This window comes from Oncorhynchus mykiss, chromosome 2 (assembly GCF_057628025.1).
Source record: "Oncorhynchus mykiss isolate SJ-2025 chromosome 2, ASM5762802v1, whole genome shotgun sequence".
In the NCBI taxonomy this organism is placed as follows: Eukaryota; Metazoa; Chordata; class Actinopteri; order Salmoniformes; family Salmonidae; genus Oncorhynchus; species Oncorhynchus mykiss.
Window position 1 is genome coordinate 48,846,017 of NC_143023.1, and position 18,996 is coordinate 48,865,012.

An 18,996-nucleotide genomic window follows, 5' to 3' on the forward strand; every position below is an offset into this window, starting at 1 on the left:
GCTCCCGGGTGGGCCACCAAAAACGCTGGCGAATGGAAGCAAGCGTACCCCGAACGCCAGGGTGGCCGGCTAACTTGGCAGAGTGAGCCCACTGAAGAACGGCCAGACGAGTAGGAACGGGAACGAAAAGAAGGTTCCTAGGACAAGCGCGCGGCGACGGAGTGTGAGTGAGCGCTTGCTTTACCTGCCTCTCAATTCCCCAGACAGTCAACCCGACAACACGCCCCTCAGGGAGAATCCCCTCGGGGTCAGTGGAGGCTACTGAAGAACTGAAGAGACGAGATAAAGCATCAGGCTTGGTGTTCTTAGAGCCCGGACGATAAGAAATCACGAACTCGAAACGAGCGAAAAACAGCGCCCAACGCGCCTGACGCGCATTAAGTCGTTTGGCAGAACGGATGTACTCAAGGTTCCTATGGTCAGTCCAAACGACAAAAGGAACGGTCGCCCCCTCCAACCACTGTCGCCATTCGCCTAGGGCTAACCGGATGGCGAGCAGTTCGCGGTTTCCCACATCATAGTTACGTTCCGACGGCGACAGGCGATGAGAAAAATACGCGCATGGGTGGACCTTGTCGTCAGAGAGGGAGCGCTGAGAAAGAATGGCTCCCACGCCCACCTCTGACGCGTCAACCTCGACAACGAACTGTCTAGAGACGTCAGGTGTAACAAGGATAGGAGCGGATGTAAAACGATTCTTGAGGAGATCAAAAGCTCCCTGGGCGGAAACGGACCACTTAAAGCACGTCTTGACAGAAGTAAGGGCTGTGAGAGGAGCTGCCACCTGACCGAAATTACGGATGAAACGACGATAGAAGTTCGCGAAGCCGAGAAAGCGCTGCAGCTCGACGCGTGACTTAGGGGCGGGCCAATCAATGACAGCTTGGACCTTAGCGGGATCCATCTTAATGCCTTCAGCGGAAATAACAGAACCGAGAAATGTGACGGAGGAGGCATGAAAAGTGCACTTCTCAGCCTTCACAAAAAGACAATTCTCTAAAAGGCGCTGGAGGACACGTCGAACGTGCTGAAGATGAATCTGGAGTGACGGTGAAAAAATCAGGATATCGTCAAGGTAAACGAAAACAAAGATGTTCAGCATGTCTCTCAGGACATCATTGACTAATGCCTGAAAGACAGCTGGAGCGTTAGCGAGGCCGAAAGGAAGAACCCGGTATTCAAAGTGCCCTAACGGAGTGTTAAACGCCGTCTTCCACTCGTCCCCCTCCCTGATGCGCACGAGATGGTAAGCGTTACGAAGGTCCAACTTAGTGAAAAACCTGGCTCCCTGCAGGATCTCGAAGGCTGAAGACATAAGAGGAAGCGGATAACGATTCTTAACTGTTATGTCATTCAGCCCTCGATAATCTATGCAGGGGCGCAGAGACCCGTCCTTCTTCTTGACAAAAAAAACCCCGCTCCGGCGGGAGAGGAGGAGGGGACTATGGTACCGGCGTCAAGAGCTACAGACAAATAATCCTCGAGAGCCTTACGTTCGGGAGCCGACAGAGAGTATAGTCTACCCCGGGGGGGAGTGGTTCCCGGAACGAGATCAATACTACAATCATACGACCGGTGTGGAGGAAGAGAGGTGGCCCTGGACCGACTGAACACCGTGCGCAGATCGTGATATTCCTCCGGCACCCCTGTCAAATCACCAGGCTCCTCCTGTGAAGAAGAGACAGAGGAAACAGGAGGGATAGCAGACATTAAACATTTCACATGACAAGAGACGTTCCAGGAGAGGATAGAATTACTAGACCAATTAATGGAAGGATTATGACAAACTAGCCAGGGATGGCCCAAAACAACAGGTGTAAAAGGTGAACGAAAAATCAAAAAAGAAATGGTTTCGCTATGATTACCAGAAACAGTGAGGGTTAAAGGTAGCGTCTCACGCTGAATCCTGGGGAGAGGACTACCATCCAGGGCGAACAAGGCCGTGGACTCCCTTAACTGTCTGAGAGGAATGTCATGTTCCCGAGCCCAGGTCTCGTCCATAAAACAGCCCTCCGCCCCAGAGTCTATTAAGGCACTGCAGGAAGCTGACGAACCGGTCCAGCGTAGATGGACCGACAAGGTAGTGCAGGATCTTGAAGGAGAGACAGGAGTAGTAGAGCTCACCAGTAGCCCTCCGCTTACTGATGAGCTCTGGCTTTTACTGGACATGAAGTGACAAAATGACCAGCAGAACCGCAATAGAGACAGAGGCGGTTGGTGATTCTCCGTTCCCTCTCCTTAGTCGAGATGCGGATACCTCCCAGCTGCATAGGCTCAGCTCCCGAGCCGGCAGAGGAAGATGGTAGTGATGCGGAGAGGGGGGCAACGGAGAATGCGAGCTCCTTTCCACGAGCTCGGTGACGAAGATCAACCCGTCGCTCAATGCGAATAGCGAGTTCAATCAGGGAATCCACGCTGGAAGGGACCTCCCGGGAGAGAATCTCATCCTTTACCTCTGCGCGGAGACCCTCCAGAAAACGAGCGAGCAAAGCCGGCTCGTTCCAGCCACTGGAGGCAGCAAGAGTGCGAAACTCAATAGAGTAGTCTGTTATGGATCGATTACCTTGACATAGGGAAGACAGGGCCCTGGAAGCCTCCTCCCCAAAAACAGATCGATCAAAAACCCGTATCATCTCCTCCTTAAAGTCCTGATACTGGTTAGTACACTCAGCCCTTGCCTCCCAGATTGCCGTGCCCCACTCACGAGCCCGTCCAATAAGGAGAGATATGACGTAGGCGACACGAGCAGTGCTCCTGGAGTAAGTGTTGGGCTGGAGAGAAAACACAATATCACACTGGGTGAGGAACGAGCGGCATTCAGTGGGCTCCCCAGAGTAACACGGCGGGTTATTGATTCTGGGCTCCGGAGATTCGAAAGCCCTGGAAGTGGCCGGTGGATCGAGGCGGAGATGGTGAACCTGTTCTGTGAGGTTGGAGACTTGGGTGGCCAGGGTCTCAACGGCATGTCGAGCAGCAGACAATTCCTGCTCGTGTCTGCCTAGCATCGCTCCCTGGATCTCGACGGCTGAGTGGAGAGGATCCGAAGTCGCTGGGTCCATTCTTGGTCGGATTCTTCTGTTACGGTGAGTGAATGAGGACCCAAAAGCGAACTAACTTAAACAGAGCTTCTTTAATAACCAAACATAGGTAGGCTCAGATAGACCGGCAGATTCCGACAGGACAGGACAAGGTTACAGCAAACATGACGATAGTCTGGCTCAGGCATGAAACACAACAAACAAGAATCCGACAAGGACAGGAACAAAAACAGAGAGAGATATAGGGGACTAATCAGAGGGAAAAGGGGAACAGGTGGGAGAAGGGGTGACGAGGTAGTCAAGAGGAGACAAGGAACAGCTGGGGGAAAGCGGGGGAGAAAAGGTAACCTAATACGACCAGCAGAGGGAGACAGGGTGAAAGGAAAGGACAGAAAGACACAACATGACAATACATGACAGGAACTAATAGGTTGGATAAGGTATAGTGAGCAGGACTAGAGGCTCTACAGTGAAATAAGCCAATAAACACTAACCAGAACAGCAATGGACAAGACATATTGACATTAAGGAGAGGCATGCTTAGTCGAGTGATCAAAAGGGTCCAGTGAGTGGAGAGGTTGGTTGAGGGTCACGGCGATTTAGACAGCTAGCCAAGCCAACCGGTAGCAAGCTAGTATAGGATGGAGTCTGTTGTTAGCCACCTCTTGCGTTCGGTCAGTAGATTAGTGGGGTTCCGTGAGGTAGAGGGGATTAATCCAAATCACACAACAACAACAAAAATAAGAACAATAGATATAGTTATAGAGGCCCGAGAAGAAAACATAATAATAATAAAAATAAATAAATTGTCCGATTGTCTATTCAGATAGCAGCCGGTAAGACAGCTAACGGTTAGCGGGCCGCAGATGGGCGTTCAGGTAACGTCGCGACAGAGGAGCCAGCCGGATCTCCTTCAGGTAGATAACGTCGGCAGTCCAGTTGTGAAGGCCCGGTGGGGCTCCGCGTAGGCAGTGAAACGGGTCCGGATAGGTGACTGCAGCCCAGGAGTGAATGATGGAACTCAGGAGTGATTGACGGAGCTGGCTAGCACCGGAACAATCGATGTTTGCTCCGGAATCGACGAAAGCCGACTGTCACACGGATAGCAGCTAGCTAGCTGTGAGATCCGGGTATGAATGTCCAGAGAGCAGTTGAAATCCAGGGACATGGAGAGAAAAATTGGTCCGGTATGTTCCGTTCCGAGCCGCGCTGCGCCGTACAAAACTGGCGATAGATTTTCGAGCTAAAGAATAGCTGATGACCACAAACTGTGGTTAGCTGAATACTAACGATTTGCCAGTAAAGAAGCTAACTAGCTTCTGATTAGCTTCTGGATTAGCTTCTGGGCTAGCTCCTGGCTAGCTTCTGGCTAGTTTCTGGCTAGCTTCTTGGAGTTTCTGGCTAGCTTCTTGGAGGATTACAGATCTGAGGTAAATAATAATTTTTTATAAATATAAATTGGTGAGGCTGGTTGCAGGAGAGTGTTTAGAAGATGAGTTGATGGAAAATAAAAATAAAATGTATGTGAAAAAAGTTGTAAATATATATATATATACAGGACACGACAAGACGAGGACAAAAGACGTCTGAACTGCTATGCGATCTTGGAGAAGAGGATATATATATCCATGACAAAACAAGATAAAACATGGGCCACACCTCCCTGCCCCAAGGGTCCTGAAGAGCAGGCCGTTGGACCACAAAAGAAGCCAGTTAAGTCACCCACTGCTGCAGTTCCAGACACACACACAGGGAGGGTCAAGAGTGTGTGTGTGTGTGTGTGTGTCAGTGTGTGTGTGTGTCTGTCTGTCTGTCTGTCTGTCTGTCTGTCTGTCTGTCTGTCTGTCGGATTTGGGAATGGTTTCCACTTTAGGGAAAATGGTCTGACAACAACACTATATTCCTTACCTGAAAGAATAGGTCATAAAGAATAAAACCAAATACAAACCATTAATCAACCTATTTTTTATATTCTTGGTTGATCAATTGCTTGATTAATTTGTCAGAAAACATCAAACACTTTCCTGAGTGAATTTATTAATGTAATCAAGTCATCATCATTATAATCATGACATCATATGAATTAATTCACTCACTGCCACTCAAACAGTAGCCTAAATATTTCAGAAATGTCTGCAACTTTAACAGTTTAGTCTACTTGCAATGAACCAGTACTGCCACAGAATTAAGTTTGCACTGAATAAAATAATCTGCACATTTAGAATTGGTGCTGTTGTGAAGCCTATTTTGATAGAAATTACAAATTGAGACCCACGAGAGGGCGCTACCACATAGCAAATAAAAGTGACACCATAGGCTTTAACAAACCCAATCCAACATTAACCACTAGCGTGTAAACCAAAGGAGGTCGCTGTCGCCCTTCACACTGCAACGTTAGGCGTTTCCATTTGGTCTCTGGTTTCTTAGTAGATTATTAATGTTATTGCTAGAAGAGTATGGGTTCTGCTGCACAATTATATCAGTAACCTAACTTGGGAGTGTCGGTATTGTGAATTCAATGAGCATCAACAGACCAATGCAACAACTTAGATATTACTTGACAAAAAATATGGTTTCAAAAGCAGTTTACAAATGATAGCATTAAGAACAACAATAGGCTAATCATGATAATAATAATACATGTCAACAAAAACATTTAAAATATAAAAAATAAAGAGTAAGTCTTGTCAAGCAAATGCAAGAATTATATAATATTTTTTAACATGGTTGCATGGTGGCTTTGCATCTAGCCTCAGGGCCGGATTACCGAACTGGGAGGCAGAGCACGTGCTCCAGGGCTCCCGACCTACAGGGGGCCCCCAACCCAACAGCAACAAATATATATATATATATATATATATATATATATATATATATATATATATATATATATATGTATATATATATTATACAGATAGCATATGTTAGAAAAATGTGTAGAATTGCAGAAAATTTGCTTTATAAATTCAACGTTTGGTTTTTGAACAAAAACAGCACATTTTATTCTCTGCCTCATGGCAAAAAGTGTAGAATTACAGGAAATTAGCTTTAAAACTAAAAATATATATCTTAGCCTCAAAACAAAATGTATTGTAATGCAGTGAATTAGCTGGTTTCCACCCCCAAAAATATACCCCCCCCCCCAAAAGGTCGGTGCTAGGGGTCCCAAATGCAGTAGTCTGGCCCTGTCTAGCCTACTGTTCACTTCATTAACTTCACATCACATACTTAGTTGAGTATTCGGATGAGATTTGATGTTTCACTTGTAGCACTAATATTTCACCAAATGTGAGGTTTCACTTGTAAACGAGACAGGTAGGCAATTCGATTTTTAAATGGTGGGTGTTTGCTGTTTACATGGGTTGGGTTCTTTACATCGGAGCAGCAATGAAACATCCGAAATCTTACAATAATTTAAATGGTGGTCTTACAATAGGCTATTGGACTATTAGAAGCGGAGACATGTTTTCTTAAACAGCAATAATATGTGGTGGACTTCTGCACTGCCAACCTCTACTCTTTGGTTTGTGAAGCAGTTATTCGATCTCTCCTGCGGGACGTGGCTGTGCAGCTGGTGAGGGAGAAGCGGTAAGGGCTGGGGATTGGAGGAAAGGAAAAATACATAGTAAGCAATCTTTAGGCAGCAACAACAGTTTCCCATCGACTTTCGAAAGGCATTTCACTCACTGCCAATACTGACACCACAGGCACAAATCAAAAGCTAAGCTCTAGATGGCCCCCGTCCAAATCTTCGTACCAGCCAATGGAAATGGGGTATGGAGGCATTTTTTTTAAAGGGCTGGACGTAAACGAACCAATGGGATGGTCGAGCGATCCGGCTACATGAACCTACAACTGTTTGGGACTTTAAATACGGTGTGGCGCTCTGCTCGGGTACATTTAAACAGAACCGTGTGGCACAACTCGACAGAAACGAAAATAATTTGCTACACTCTAAATCCAGGCATTTATCTATCAAGCATTTTGTTAATTTTTTTTGTGTGGATTTTTGGGTTGGACTTTGGTAAGACAATGTCCAACGTCCAGCTAACAAGCAGCGCCCTGGAGAGGTTGGCCGCACGGAGGACCTTTCCTCTCCACGCACGCACAGGCGTCTGCCGTAACCTTTTTGGACCGGTGGATCACGACGAACTGAACCGGGAGATGAAATCCAAGATGTGGGAGATTTCTGAGAGGGACCAGCGGAGATGGAACTTTAATTTCGACGCCGACGTGCCACTGTCTGGAGACTACGAGTGGGAGGAAACCCCGGTAGATACGACTCCAGTCTTCTACCAGGACTCTGTACAGGTCGGGAGGAACAGGATTGTAACACCAGTCAATCTGAAGCAATGCGTGGACTTTATCCCACTGGATGTATCGCCTCTTTGCGAGGACCGTTTGACCAACTCTGAAAGTAGCACTCCCTGTCCCACCGAAGTCAACCAGGAGAACTGGGAAATGAAGCAGAACTCGGGGAAGCCTACCCGCAAACCAGCCCCGTGCGTTCGAAGCAAAAGGACGGCTACTACTGATACAACCACCACGGCACATATTACAGGTAAATATCGCTCACCTATACGCCTATTGTGTTTTACGCGTTGATGGTGATTGTCGAGATATATTTGATCTAGTCATTTTCATGCTGTCCGGTCAAGTAGCTAATATTTGGCTACCTGGGGCCATGGCGTGAATCCCTGTTTTTTAAATGTTACTTTTCTTTCCAGACTTCTACGTGAAACGTAAAAGGACGACGACCGAGACGAAGCTGAATGAAAGCACTTGCCAGCATCCTTCGTCTCCCATTCCTGCAGAACAAACTCCACGCAAGAGAATTCGTTGAAGGTCTGTATGGTTTCTAGTTCAAGAGAAATGTGTGGGATTTAGACATAGGCCGTGCGTTTACTAATACAGGACAAAATAGTTACGTGTGTGTAATTGCTCATATGGGGTTATTTAGTTGACTTTTGCTCATATGGGGTTATTTAGGTGACGATAAAAGTCAAAATACTCTTACACACTTGCACTGGAGGCTGAAAATGAGTGAGCGCTCGCAGTAGAGTAATGTGTGGTTGGGGGAGGGGAGTCTGTCACCGTGGCGGGAAAGGCTCATGCAAATGGAGACGCCTGCTGGGGTTAGACTACAACTCTGATTTTATTTCGAGACCACACTCGTGATTTTTGTCATGTCTGTAACAACATTTTTTATTTTTTTTAATTAGACAACGAACACTCATGTATTTTTTTTTATTTCCTTTCCAGGCGTTAGCCCTATTCTTGTGGTTATCGTTTCTCCTACCGTCTGATTTGAAGGAGACAGAAAACAAGGGATGGAGAACCCGCCTGCTCGACTGTCCATCGGCTTGGTGCGTCTCCGAGTGGACCTATATGGAACGTAGCCTACAGTCCGTGGACTCTCAGGATTGAACGGTCGGGACAGAGGATTCGCCTAAGGACTCAGACAAAATGTAGCATTCATGGTTGCTTTGCATACAGCCACTTGACAGTGTTAATAAATGTTTAACAACTGTGCAATCCTAAATTACTTTAAATTGTCTACACTGGCCAAAAGTGTACAGCTTTATAAAGACATTATAAATGTTTATTTCTGTTAAATATTTCTGGGTTGTGTAAATAGGCAATTTTTTAAGACTATTCTAACTTATAATTTATTTGTTTCTTTAGGCCTACATTTGCAAATGCCGTTTTGATTTAGTCAAAGGGCACATTTTTTATTTTATTTACAAAGTTTTATTGTGATGTTTTGCAATCATGTAGCTTTTTATAGTGCACTTGAAACTTAGATTTCATCGTGTTTCTGAGCCGTTTTCTATATCATTGTCCTTATTTTCTGTTTTGCAAAATATGCAAATAAAATATTGTCATTGAAATTTAAACATTTGTTTATGTTTATCTTCTCCGAATGTTTGTTTAAAGGAAGGGTCCGTTTTATAGTGTGTAAGAATAGTGTGAATTGTCTAACGTAAAGTAGTAACTGAAGCTTACAGCAGTATAGACACCAAAGCCTACTTCACCTCATAGCTAAGCCAACATCTGTTGCCCCCCCCCCCCCCCCCCCCCCCCAGTCATGGCACCAGACACAAGAAAAATGTGCACTCCTGCTCTGTTTTGCCATCAAATAGCCTACCCCTTTCCCTGTGATGAAAATAATTAGCAATTTCTAATTACAAACTCATATGGCAAGATAATTATATCCATTAGATGAAGCAAGCATAGGCCTAGACACAACAATACAATTTTACCTAAAATAAAATAATAAAGTACATTTTATAATGCTTTATCGCTTCACCAATGTCAGCCCCACAACCTAAACTTCCCTCGAGCAAAAACATATTTCAAGGTCAGCTTAAGGTTTTTGCTGGATGCAAAAAAACAGGTTATCCTTGTTTTTTTAATGAAATGATGATAGAAATATGAAAGACAATGTAAGCCTATATTTTCAAGAGATTATAGGCTACAATCACCATACATTTTCAAGTTATATTTCTTTGATACCGGTAGACTAAGTTTATCTCTGTGTGCCAATATTGCCTGTAGGCTTTGGAAAAAAAGAAAAGTATAAGCTTAGTTGAATTGCATGATGGCGCATTTAAACGTGCAGCCATTGGCAGCTGCGGGATATAGTCTGGGATTTAAAGGCCCTTTCGCCCTTCTAAAGAAAGGCAGCAGCTGCCTTTGGAACCCCGCATTGTCCACACGGACACCCCCACATTCACCCGCACTCAACAACTCGTCTAAAGAACCTCTCACCCACACTGTTTACTCCGTGGAAACACCGCGCCACACCACTTCGGCCGTGGAGGCCACCTGCCCAAATAAAAAAAAACTACTAGTCTTTGTAATTGTCCTTGTCCATTGAAAGGAACCATTCAGTTGGTCATACTTGCAAGTTTACCCTTAATTGAAAGAAAGCAAACCACGCACTCAGCATGCTCATACGCTATAGGACTTTGCTAAATGTATAGGCCTATGCCCCCTTCATAACGCTGACAAATGCCCCTATCCGTGGCTTAACCAATTAATATAACATGTTTATGCGTTATAATGTCTACATTTTGAGGAATTGGAAGACTTTTGATGGCGAGAATGACTTTGCCAGCTCCACGCATACACGCGTACCTTGGACGGCCCTGTTCTCATTTCCAACACAAAGAGCTTCCCATCTCCATTCTTTCCTTTTTGTTGCCATATGGCAAATCCATGTAGACATAGCCAAGACCCATTAATTCAGCCACATAATGTCCTGCATTGGAGAACAAAAGAAACGTTGTTTGCCTCCTCTATTGATATGAACGGCTGAAAAAAATATATAATTAAACTATGGCGATATCCAGCTAATTATAGCCCATATGTCCACAGGGAGTATCAGGGTTGTTCAACAAACTGTTAAATTCTCCATACTTTACATGTTTAAGATGACATATGTCCACGTGTAGCCTAACTTTAATGAAGTCCCTTCCATGTTAAAGACTTTTAGGCCCAATTCCTCGAGAGTTTTAGGGGTCATCTTTCTTTCGTCTCAGCATTTGACCATTTGAATTTGGTATTTTTTTTCTTCCTCGAAAGTGTTATTATTTTTTTATTTTAACCGATTTTAAATATGATTCACCACATGATTCAGCGCATATTTTCTGTTACTATATTTCCCACGTATATTACATCTACTTACTTATGCCTAAATACAATTAAAACACCATAACACCAATAGAAATTGGCGATAACAACCATTTCTCTTTAGTTCATGAAAATATACTATGAATTATTCATGGCCTATAGGCCACATTGCTTTCCAATGTGAAATAAAACATATACGTCACATTTCGAAATAAAACTAATGAGGAGATATCATTTTTTTTCGATTTTGAAAAATACAATTACAGATAGGTCAACAAGTTTCAAAATGAACATTGGCATTCCCCATTTGCCAAATGTTGAAAGATATTACCAAAATAGTCTCAACAAATCACCAGAAAACGAAACAGCCCTAAGATGTTCAGTAAATTGTCAACTAAATGTGGTCAAATATATTTTATTATACGCTGTACATAACATTTTATTAGGCCCACTAGACAACATTTTATGGAAAAATAATAGAAGTCCAGTCTTGTCGAAGAGTAGCTTAGCTGCAGACACATAAAACAATTATACTTAAACATCTCACTTGCAATATTATATATGCAAAACGAATTAATGTATTTATCTATGATATGATGAATGCAGCAGATATCATAAGCACTCCACAGGCGAATATTTCCATTCATTTTAACTATCTCCAAAGAGTGAAATGTGATATGCCCATCTGAATTAAACATATGAGTCAGAGGCGTCATGTCCATAGGGGCATGTGCCCCCTCAGATTTGTCCTGTTTAAAAACTATGGCTTCACATCTTCACATACTTTGAGGTGCATGATGCCCCTGCATATGCGTGTTTAAAGTCAGATAATATTTTGCTCTTGATTAAGTCAAGAATGGATAAGGTAGTGTGTGGTTTTCTCATTCTATGAGCATTTTTCGATTGTGTCTATTTGGAAAGAGTTGTTGAACCTAAAATATGTGTTGTTTCCTTGTAAAATAGTAAAAATTATGGAAATAATATAAATTGTACATGTAAAACTCTTGAAACCGAAACGGAATAGTCTTTGCACATTTGCCTGATCAGATGGGCCGGCTCAGTTTTCTGATTGGCTGAGCTGAGTTCACATTCAAAGTCAAGCGCGTATTACCAAAGAGACTTGCTATGATGGATCATAAAAAACAGAAAGATGGTGCAGAAAATTTTGAGAGACCCCCCAAAAAATGCTCTTGAGGCCAACGCTGCAAATGTTGTGTGAAATTAACCAACTTCTAAAAGTTATGGTTCTGCGGGTCTGAGTTCTGTGTCTGTGCTGAGAAATAATGCTAGGCTTAGCACCGACAGATCAGCTGCTGCTGCAGAAGACAGTACAGTCGAGGTAGCGAGAAAACAGAAAAAGACACACACACTGACACAGATTTAGCCTACTGCTGCCAGTTAATATTTTGGCTGTATATCGTATGAAATAGTAGGCTAGTTGACACTTAGGCTTCATTAAGCTAGGGGCGATTCGGGGGAACACTGGCAATCAAAAGTGGTTAGATTGGCTTTTATAACACTTTAAATACAGAGCTACTGATTTTTATTAAATACAAGTCTTCATGCATTACAATGAAATACTAAATGAATGCATATAATTGCTAAATAATCCCCTGTTAAAGGTCCATTTGGGGACTGACTATGTATTTTAATTGTTTTATCAACATTTATTCTCTTCTGAATCTCAATCTCTTCAGCCAGCGAGTGGGTCTTAGTTTATGAGCTGTAGTAACCAGTGACTCTGGTGTCAAATTACATTACATAGCCACCTGGAAAGTCCCGCCTATTTCCTTCGCTGAAAGGCCAGTCACTTCTAGGCAGAAATATACGCATAGGTGGCACTGTCAAGCGAAGCACAACGCTGGAAATCTCCCGTATCCAGCTAGCAATATAAGTAGTTAGGCTTTCATAATGTATTATGAGCCAATGCTCATCTATTAGGCATTTATTCAGTCATTATAATTCTTTATCTAAGAAATGTGCTTATACATTCACAACTAGGATGTTGCTGGTCCCAGCACAGGCAGTGTTGTCACCTGGTATTATGGTACCAGTGCTGTGTGAAAGGATGATAGGCTTAGCAGGAAGCTCAGAGGTGGGTGCAGTGGAATTAGAAAGAAAACAGAGAGACACAGATGTACTGCAAGTTCCTTAATATGTTAGCTCTATATATAACAGCAATTAACACTTAGTGACAAACAGACAGACAGACAGACAGACAGACAGACATACAAGATGCAGAGACAGATTACACAACATGGAGGCAACAGAGGCACAGTTATAGTGGTGATTTGTATCTCCATTGGTGTTTTTACATGTTGTATTCATCCTAAACATGAGCTGGTTAAAAAGAGCTGGTTTAGAAAGGAGGACTGTGTTTCAACAGTCACTGGTACAGTACAAGTTGATAAATGTTGTGCTGTAGTGTACTGAACATGTTAGGTGTCAGTAGCATTACTGCTTGTGTGTGTAAGTAACGTGGTGATGGTGATGTGCGATGTGGGCTGGTGTGGCTGAACATAATTTTTTTGCCAGTGAGATGTCTCCCCTGGGTCTCCTCTGTGGAGCTGGTGCATTGGGTAGACCAGAGTGGCCCCACCCCAATCAGAAAAAATAAGGGAGAGGAGTGTCTCGCTTTCTCTACGTTTTCTGCAGGAAATATCTATTGCCAACTGAGCAGAGGCGCTGTCCATTTCAGCACCACGGAGCTCGGCTAAATCTGTCTCATGAGTGGAGATACAGCTAAGGAGCTGTCCGTTCAGAATACGGAGCTGCTCGGCTATATCTGTCTCATGAGTGGAGATACAGCTAATGAGCTGTCCGTTCAGAATACGGAGCTGCTCGGCTATATCTGCCTCATGAGTGGAGATACAGCTAAGGAGCTGTCCGTTCAGAATACGGAGCTGCTCGGCTATATCTGCCTCATGGGTGGAGATACAGCTAAGGAGCTGTCCGTTCAGAATACGGAGCTGCTCGGCTATATCTGCCTCATGGGTGGAGATACAGCTAAGGAGCTGTCCGTTCAGAATACGGAGCTGCTCGGCTATATCTGCCTCATGGGTGGAGATACAGCTAAGGAGCTGTCCGTTCAGAATACGGAGCTGCTCGGCTATATCTGCCTCATGGGTGGAGATACAGCTAAGGAGCTGTCCGTTCAGAATACGGAGCTGCTCGGCTATATCTGCCTCATGGGTGGAGATACAGCTAAGGAGCTGTCCGTTCAGAATACGGAGCTGCTCGGCTATATCTGCCTCATGAGTGGAGATACAGCTAAGGAGCTGTCCGTTCAGAATAAGGAGCTGCTCGGCTATATCTGTCTCATGAGTGGAGATACAACTAAGGAGCTGTCTACAACCCCATCGACCCACTCCACTACAGCCCCATCGATGTTAATGGGGGCCTGGTAGCCTTTCTTTTCCTGTAGTCCACGATTTGCCTTTGTCTTGCTCACATTGAGGGAGAGGTTGTTGTCCTGGCACCACACAGCCAGGTCTATGACCTCCTCCCTATAGACTCTCTCATCGTTGTCGGTGGTCAGGCCTACCACTGTTGTGTCGTCAGCAAACTTAATGATGGTGTTGGAGTCGTGTTTGTCCACGCATTCGTGGGGAGTACAGGAAGAGAATAAGTACACACCCATGAGGGGCCCCAGTCTTGAGGATCAGCGTGGCAAACGTGTTGTTGCCTACCCTTACCACCTGGGGGCGGCTCGTCAGGAAGTCCAGGATCCAGTTGGAGAGTGAGGTGTTTAGTGCCAGGGTCCTTAGCTTTGTGACGAGCTTCGTGGGGACTATGGTGTTAGAGAATTTGTTATATTGTTAATGCATATTTGTTTATTCAATGTTAAATTCAATGTTTGAATATTGCAGAGAACATATAATTTACTGTCCTTTTTCACTCCCTTTAGGAACCATGGCTGAACTAAATTCGGGAAAATAAAAAATTGGTTCCTCTGAAACTCCTGACTCCTGTGTGAATTGTGTAACTCTATTTGAACTGCAAACTTCCCCTTCAAATGGTCCTGCAGGCAGTATAGAGTGAGCAATCATACAGTGACCTATGGAGATCAGGAGTTCAGAACCCAATAATGTGCTTCAAAGTACCATGGACATGGCTGAATGGACATGGCCTTTCCTTTGTCAGTACACCATTATGCAAAGTTAACCCCCACCCTACTGCCAGCTTGTCTCACCTAGCACATGGGGGACTCCAACAGCAGGTGGTTCGTCCTAAGAGGATAGAGCCCCCCCCCCCCCACACACACTGCTATGGGATAGGACTTCAGAATCCCATACTGAACAAACCTACAGTGCAACAAGTAAAAAGTAAACTGTGATGATAGTCTTTTATCGTTTTGGCAAAAGTCAGTCCTCCATCCTCTCTCCTCTGTCCTCTCTCTTCCATGACCCAGAAACCGATAAGTGGTTGAATGGTTGGGGAGTCTGTTAATTCGTTAGTAGGCAAATGGAAAACTTCTTCCCCTCCTTGATAGAGTCCTTTTGGCAAGGAAGCGCAAATCTATCCTACAGCAGAAAAGTTTTGATATCTGCCTCATCCCCTTTGAATGAGATGTTATATTGTTGGAAGAGAAAAGCATGCACACATTTAAAAACAACATGCTACTTATCCTTTTGTCTATAAAATGTCTTGCACAACTAACTTCATTTGTTTTGGTCACTTTTCACATTTATTTTGGGATCCACCCCTCTAAACATAATTTACCTGATGATGCACGAGTGGAAAGATAGCTTCTTATTTAACACAAGCGCATTTTCGTCCACGTTCACTCTACTCGCACCCTCTCCTCTATTAGAGAGAGGACGGATGAGAGAGGACGAAAGGAGTTGAGCAAATCTAATTGAAGAAAGACCTAGGACTTCAAGTGCAACTTCACAGAGCAGACCTCAGTCACAAGAACAGTAGACATTCTCACTGAGTGACCTACAAACCAGTACGGTAGAGTAGAAACCAAGGACAGATAAAGTTGAGGATCTGAAAATACAAATGGAGGAGGAGGGTGCACAATGCCTTCAGGTGGATGCTCAAGACAAAGCAGCTTAAAGGGCAAAGAAAAGAGCAACAATGGGAGAGAAGGGATTGCTAGGAGAATAAACCTAGACTAAACCTCCGCCAAGCAGAACTTGACCTCTCGTCAGCTGAGCTTGTTTGCAGCTCCATTCAACAGAACCTCTTGGAGGATGAAGCAGCCACTCCTAGACTGTCCACATATAAATCTAGCTCTCCAGCTAGGCCCTCACTAACCCCTCTCACTAGCTCCTGCTCAAGATGCGAGGCTAACTCATCCTCAACCTCTGCTAGCCAGTAGCCATGCTATGCTAGCTCCCCAAACTATGATAGTTCCAGTTTACAATGAGCTAGCTTCCTCCCAACCTCTGCTAGCCTCTGGCCATGCAATGCTAGCCCAGCTGCAACTTCTGCTTGCCCCTGATATGTTATGTTAGCTCCTCTCCAACCTCTGCTGACCCCTATTTTAGCTCCTCAACCTATATTTGACAATGAGCTAGCTTCCCCTCAACTTCTTCTAGCCCCTGTCTATGTTATGCTAGTCCCTTTCCAACCTCTGCTAGCATCTGGTCATGCTATGCTAGCCCAGCTGCAACCTCTGCTTGCCCCTGATATGTTATGTTAGCCCCTCTCCAACCTCTGCTGGCCCCTATGCTAGCTCCTCAACCTACAGTTGACAATGAGCTAGCTTCCCCTCAACTTCTGCTAGCCCCTGTCTATGTTATGCTAGTCCCTTTCCAGCCTCTGCTAGCATCTGGTCATGCTATGCTAGCCCCTCTTCAACCTCTGCTAGCCCCTGTTCAATCCATGCTAGCATCTCAACCTCTAGTTCCAGGTCAACTGTGCTAGCTGTGCTGATAGCTATGCTATCTCCATAACCGTGGTGCCCATCCTTGGTATATGCTTGCAAATGCCATAACTGGAACATACCATGTACCCCCTGTTAATATACCACCAGCTGCCAATGTGTTAGCCCTTTTTATAGCATCAGCCAATGGGATACCAAAGCCATCATTGCCAACCTTCAGAAGTGGAAGTGCGAGTGATTTTGTAATTCTCAAGATGTCTTTGGACAGTCTCCTGAACAATCATCCTCACCTGACTGAATAATATAAATACCAGGTCCTCTTGGATCATCTCCAGTTCCCAGGTGCCCACAAACTTGCCAATGCCGGTATAAATTATGACAGGCCCTACACCACTGCACTTCAATCCCTACAGGACAAATATGGCCAAACACGTCACTTGTCCAGAGTGAGATCGGAGTTATCGTATGCCGTATGCCACCTGTCTTCTGCTCGGCGGAGGAACTAGTGATCTTCAGCACTGCTGCGTAGAGATTTCAGAATTTGGTGTCCCGGCAGCGATGTAGGAGCCCCCTCCCCTCGTTAAAGGCTGACCTCTTCTTCATGACTGCCGCCGTGTAGTCCAGGTAAATGCAAATCTTCTTTTGGTTGATGGGAGCCGCTCGTGGTGCCTTACAGAGGACATCCTCCTTCTCCTGAAAGTAGAGGAATTTGACTACGACGGGTCTGAGCGGATCCCCATTCTTCGATTCAGACTGTAATCTTCTGTGCACACGGTCAAGGGTTGGGGCTTAATCGAGGCCTAGGATTTCCTGTAGCAGTTTATCTATGAACTGGGTAGCCCACAATCTGCCTACGGTTTCAAGTCCCTCTCTCCCAATGAAAATGTTGTGTTGACCCCTGTGGCGAGAGTGGCTATTTATACTCAGTGGATAGTGTCTCCACCTTAGCCAGCACAGTCTGTCCAGACTTAATGATAGTCTCGCCATTACCCCTTGGTCTGGGGGTCAGAGTCCGTCTCAGTGTCCGGTGAGCCCGAGGCTTTAGTAGAGGCCTTCGCTTTTGTGACTTAGGGCCGTTGTTGTTTAGACATTTTATAATGAAAATGCCAAAAATGTCAGGAAAAACTGCCAAATTAGTGAATTGCGTTTGATTCTGAATTAAATGCTATAACATTTACGTGGCAGGGGAGGTGTTGGTGAAATATTAATAGTAAATTGTTTGCCCAGGACAGGAGCAACGAGAAAACACGTCTTCACATGTTGCTGCATACCTGTGCCTCAGAACCGTCATTTTTAATGCATGGGAACCGGTTAATAACTTTATTTTACAGTCAGCCATTTTTTACCAGTCCCATAAAAATCCTAATAAAGTGCCTTTAACGTTTGCTCTGGTCCAACGTTAAACCAACTCAGAAGTTCAAAGACATTCAAAGTTCCTTCATAGAAGCCGCTCCTCTGTAGGTATAATTCTGTAGGCCTAATTCAGATAATGCATGCCACAACAAGATGCTCAGTACTTCAAGGCAAGCTTCCTCCATCCTCTCTCACCCTCACCTCACCCGCACAATTTCAGTTGCGCCCTACAAAGTAACTGGCAGCACAGTGTTTGTGTTTGTCTTTCATTATGATTAAACCATGCTGTTGTGGCAAAAATAAAAGTTTCTCTCAACGACTTTCTTAAGGACATTTAAGTAAAGTTTAATTGAACAGCAAGGGCAGGTTTCCACGTTAAAATGCCTATATGTACAATAACAAACTTTAGTGCAATATATCACTGTGACAATTAAACAGTTAAATGTACCTTAAATGTAATCAAAAAATGTAATCTAAGTAATTATTTATCATGATAGGGTCATAAATAATAACTAGTAATGCTGCATTCTCCAAGAAAGGTTAACATCTCCCCTTTCTGGTGAAAATAGTTTAATTGGTGTAGTAATTGGTGTAATAATTGGTGTAGTCATTTTTGAGGACAAAAGCTCAAGTAAAGAGTACAAATATGATAAAAAGAATGAAAAGATGAAATATTTTACATGATGCATTTCCTATTCAACAAAAATGCATGAATAAGGCTTGAAATTACTTTCTAAATATAGTAGAATCAAATTATAAACCACTAACTATAAGCTTTCACCTTCCTTATAACAATAAAATATGTATTTGTATGTTTAGTGTTAGAGGAAATTAGCATACAGTATTTTCTAAAGGTCTCTCTTGATTAAAATGTCTGCCTCCTTCCATGTGAACTTCTCACATATCTTTAGCTTGGCTTCCTGAAATTGTTAGGAATTCGCCTTTCTTCTCATATTAATATTGTCCGTCTATGACAAATCAAAGTGCTTTTGTTTAAAATGTATGAATTATTTCAGATGAATTGCTATAAATCGATTCTTGAATGTGCCATGATGAAACCACTCTCTCCTGCTGCACTACGATGTAACAGTTCAGCCAGGAGTTGATGGACAGTCGGAAGAGCAAATTAAATGGTAG

General features: G+C 44.0%; 1 protein-coding gene across 1 annotated transcript; it reads left to right on the forward strand.

The window, feature by feature from the left end:
- Window positions 1–6,901: 6,901 nt before the first annotated feature.
- Window positions 6,902–8,935, forward strand: cdkn1cb (cyclin dependent kinase inhibitor 1Cb). Its single transcript, XM_021564280.3, has 3 exons — window positions 6,902–7,599; window positions 7,766–7,883; window positions 8,301–8,935. The coding sequence occupies exons 1-2, from the start codon at window positions 7,071–7,073 to the stop codon at window positions 7,879–7,881; spliced, it is 645 nt and encodes a 214-aa protein (XP_021419955.2). The 5' UTR covers window positions 6,902–7,070; the 3' UTR covers window positions 7,882–7,883; window positions 8,301–8,935.
- Window positions 8,936–18,996: the final 10,061 nt, after the last annotated feature.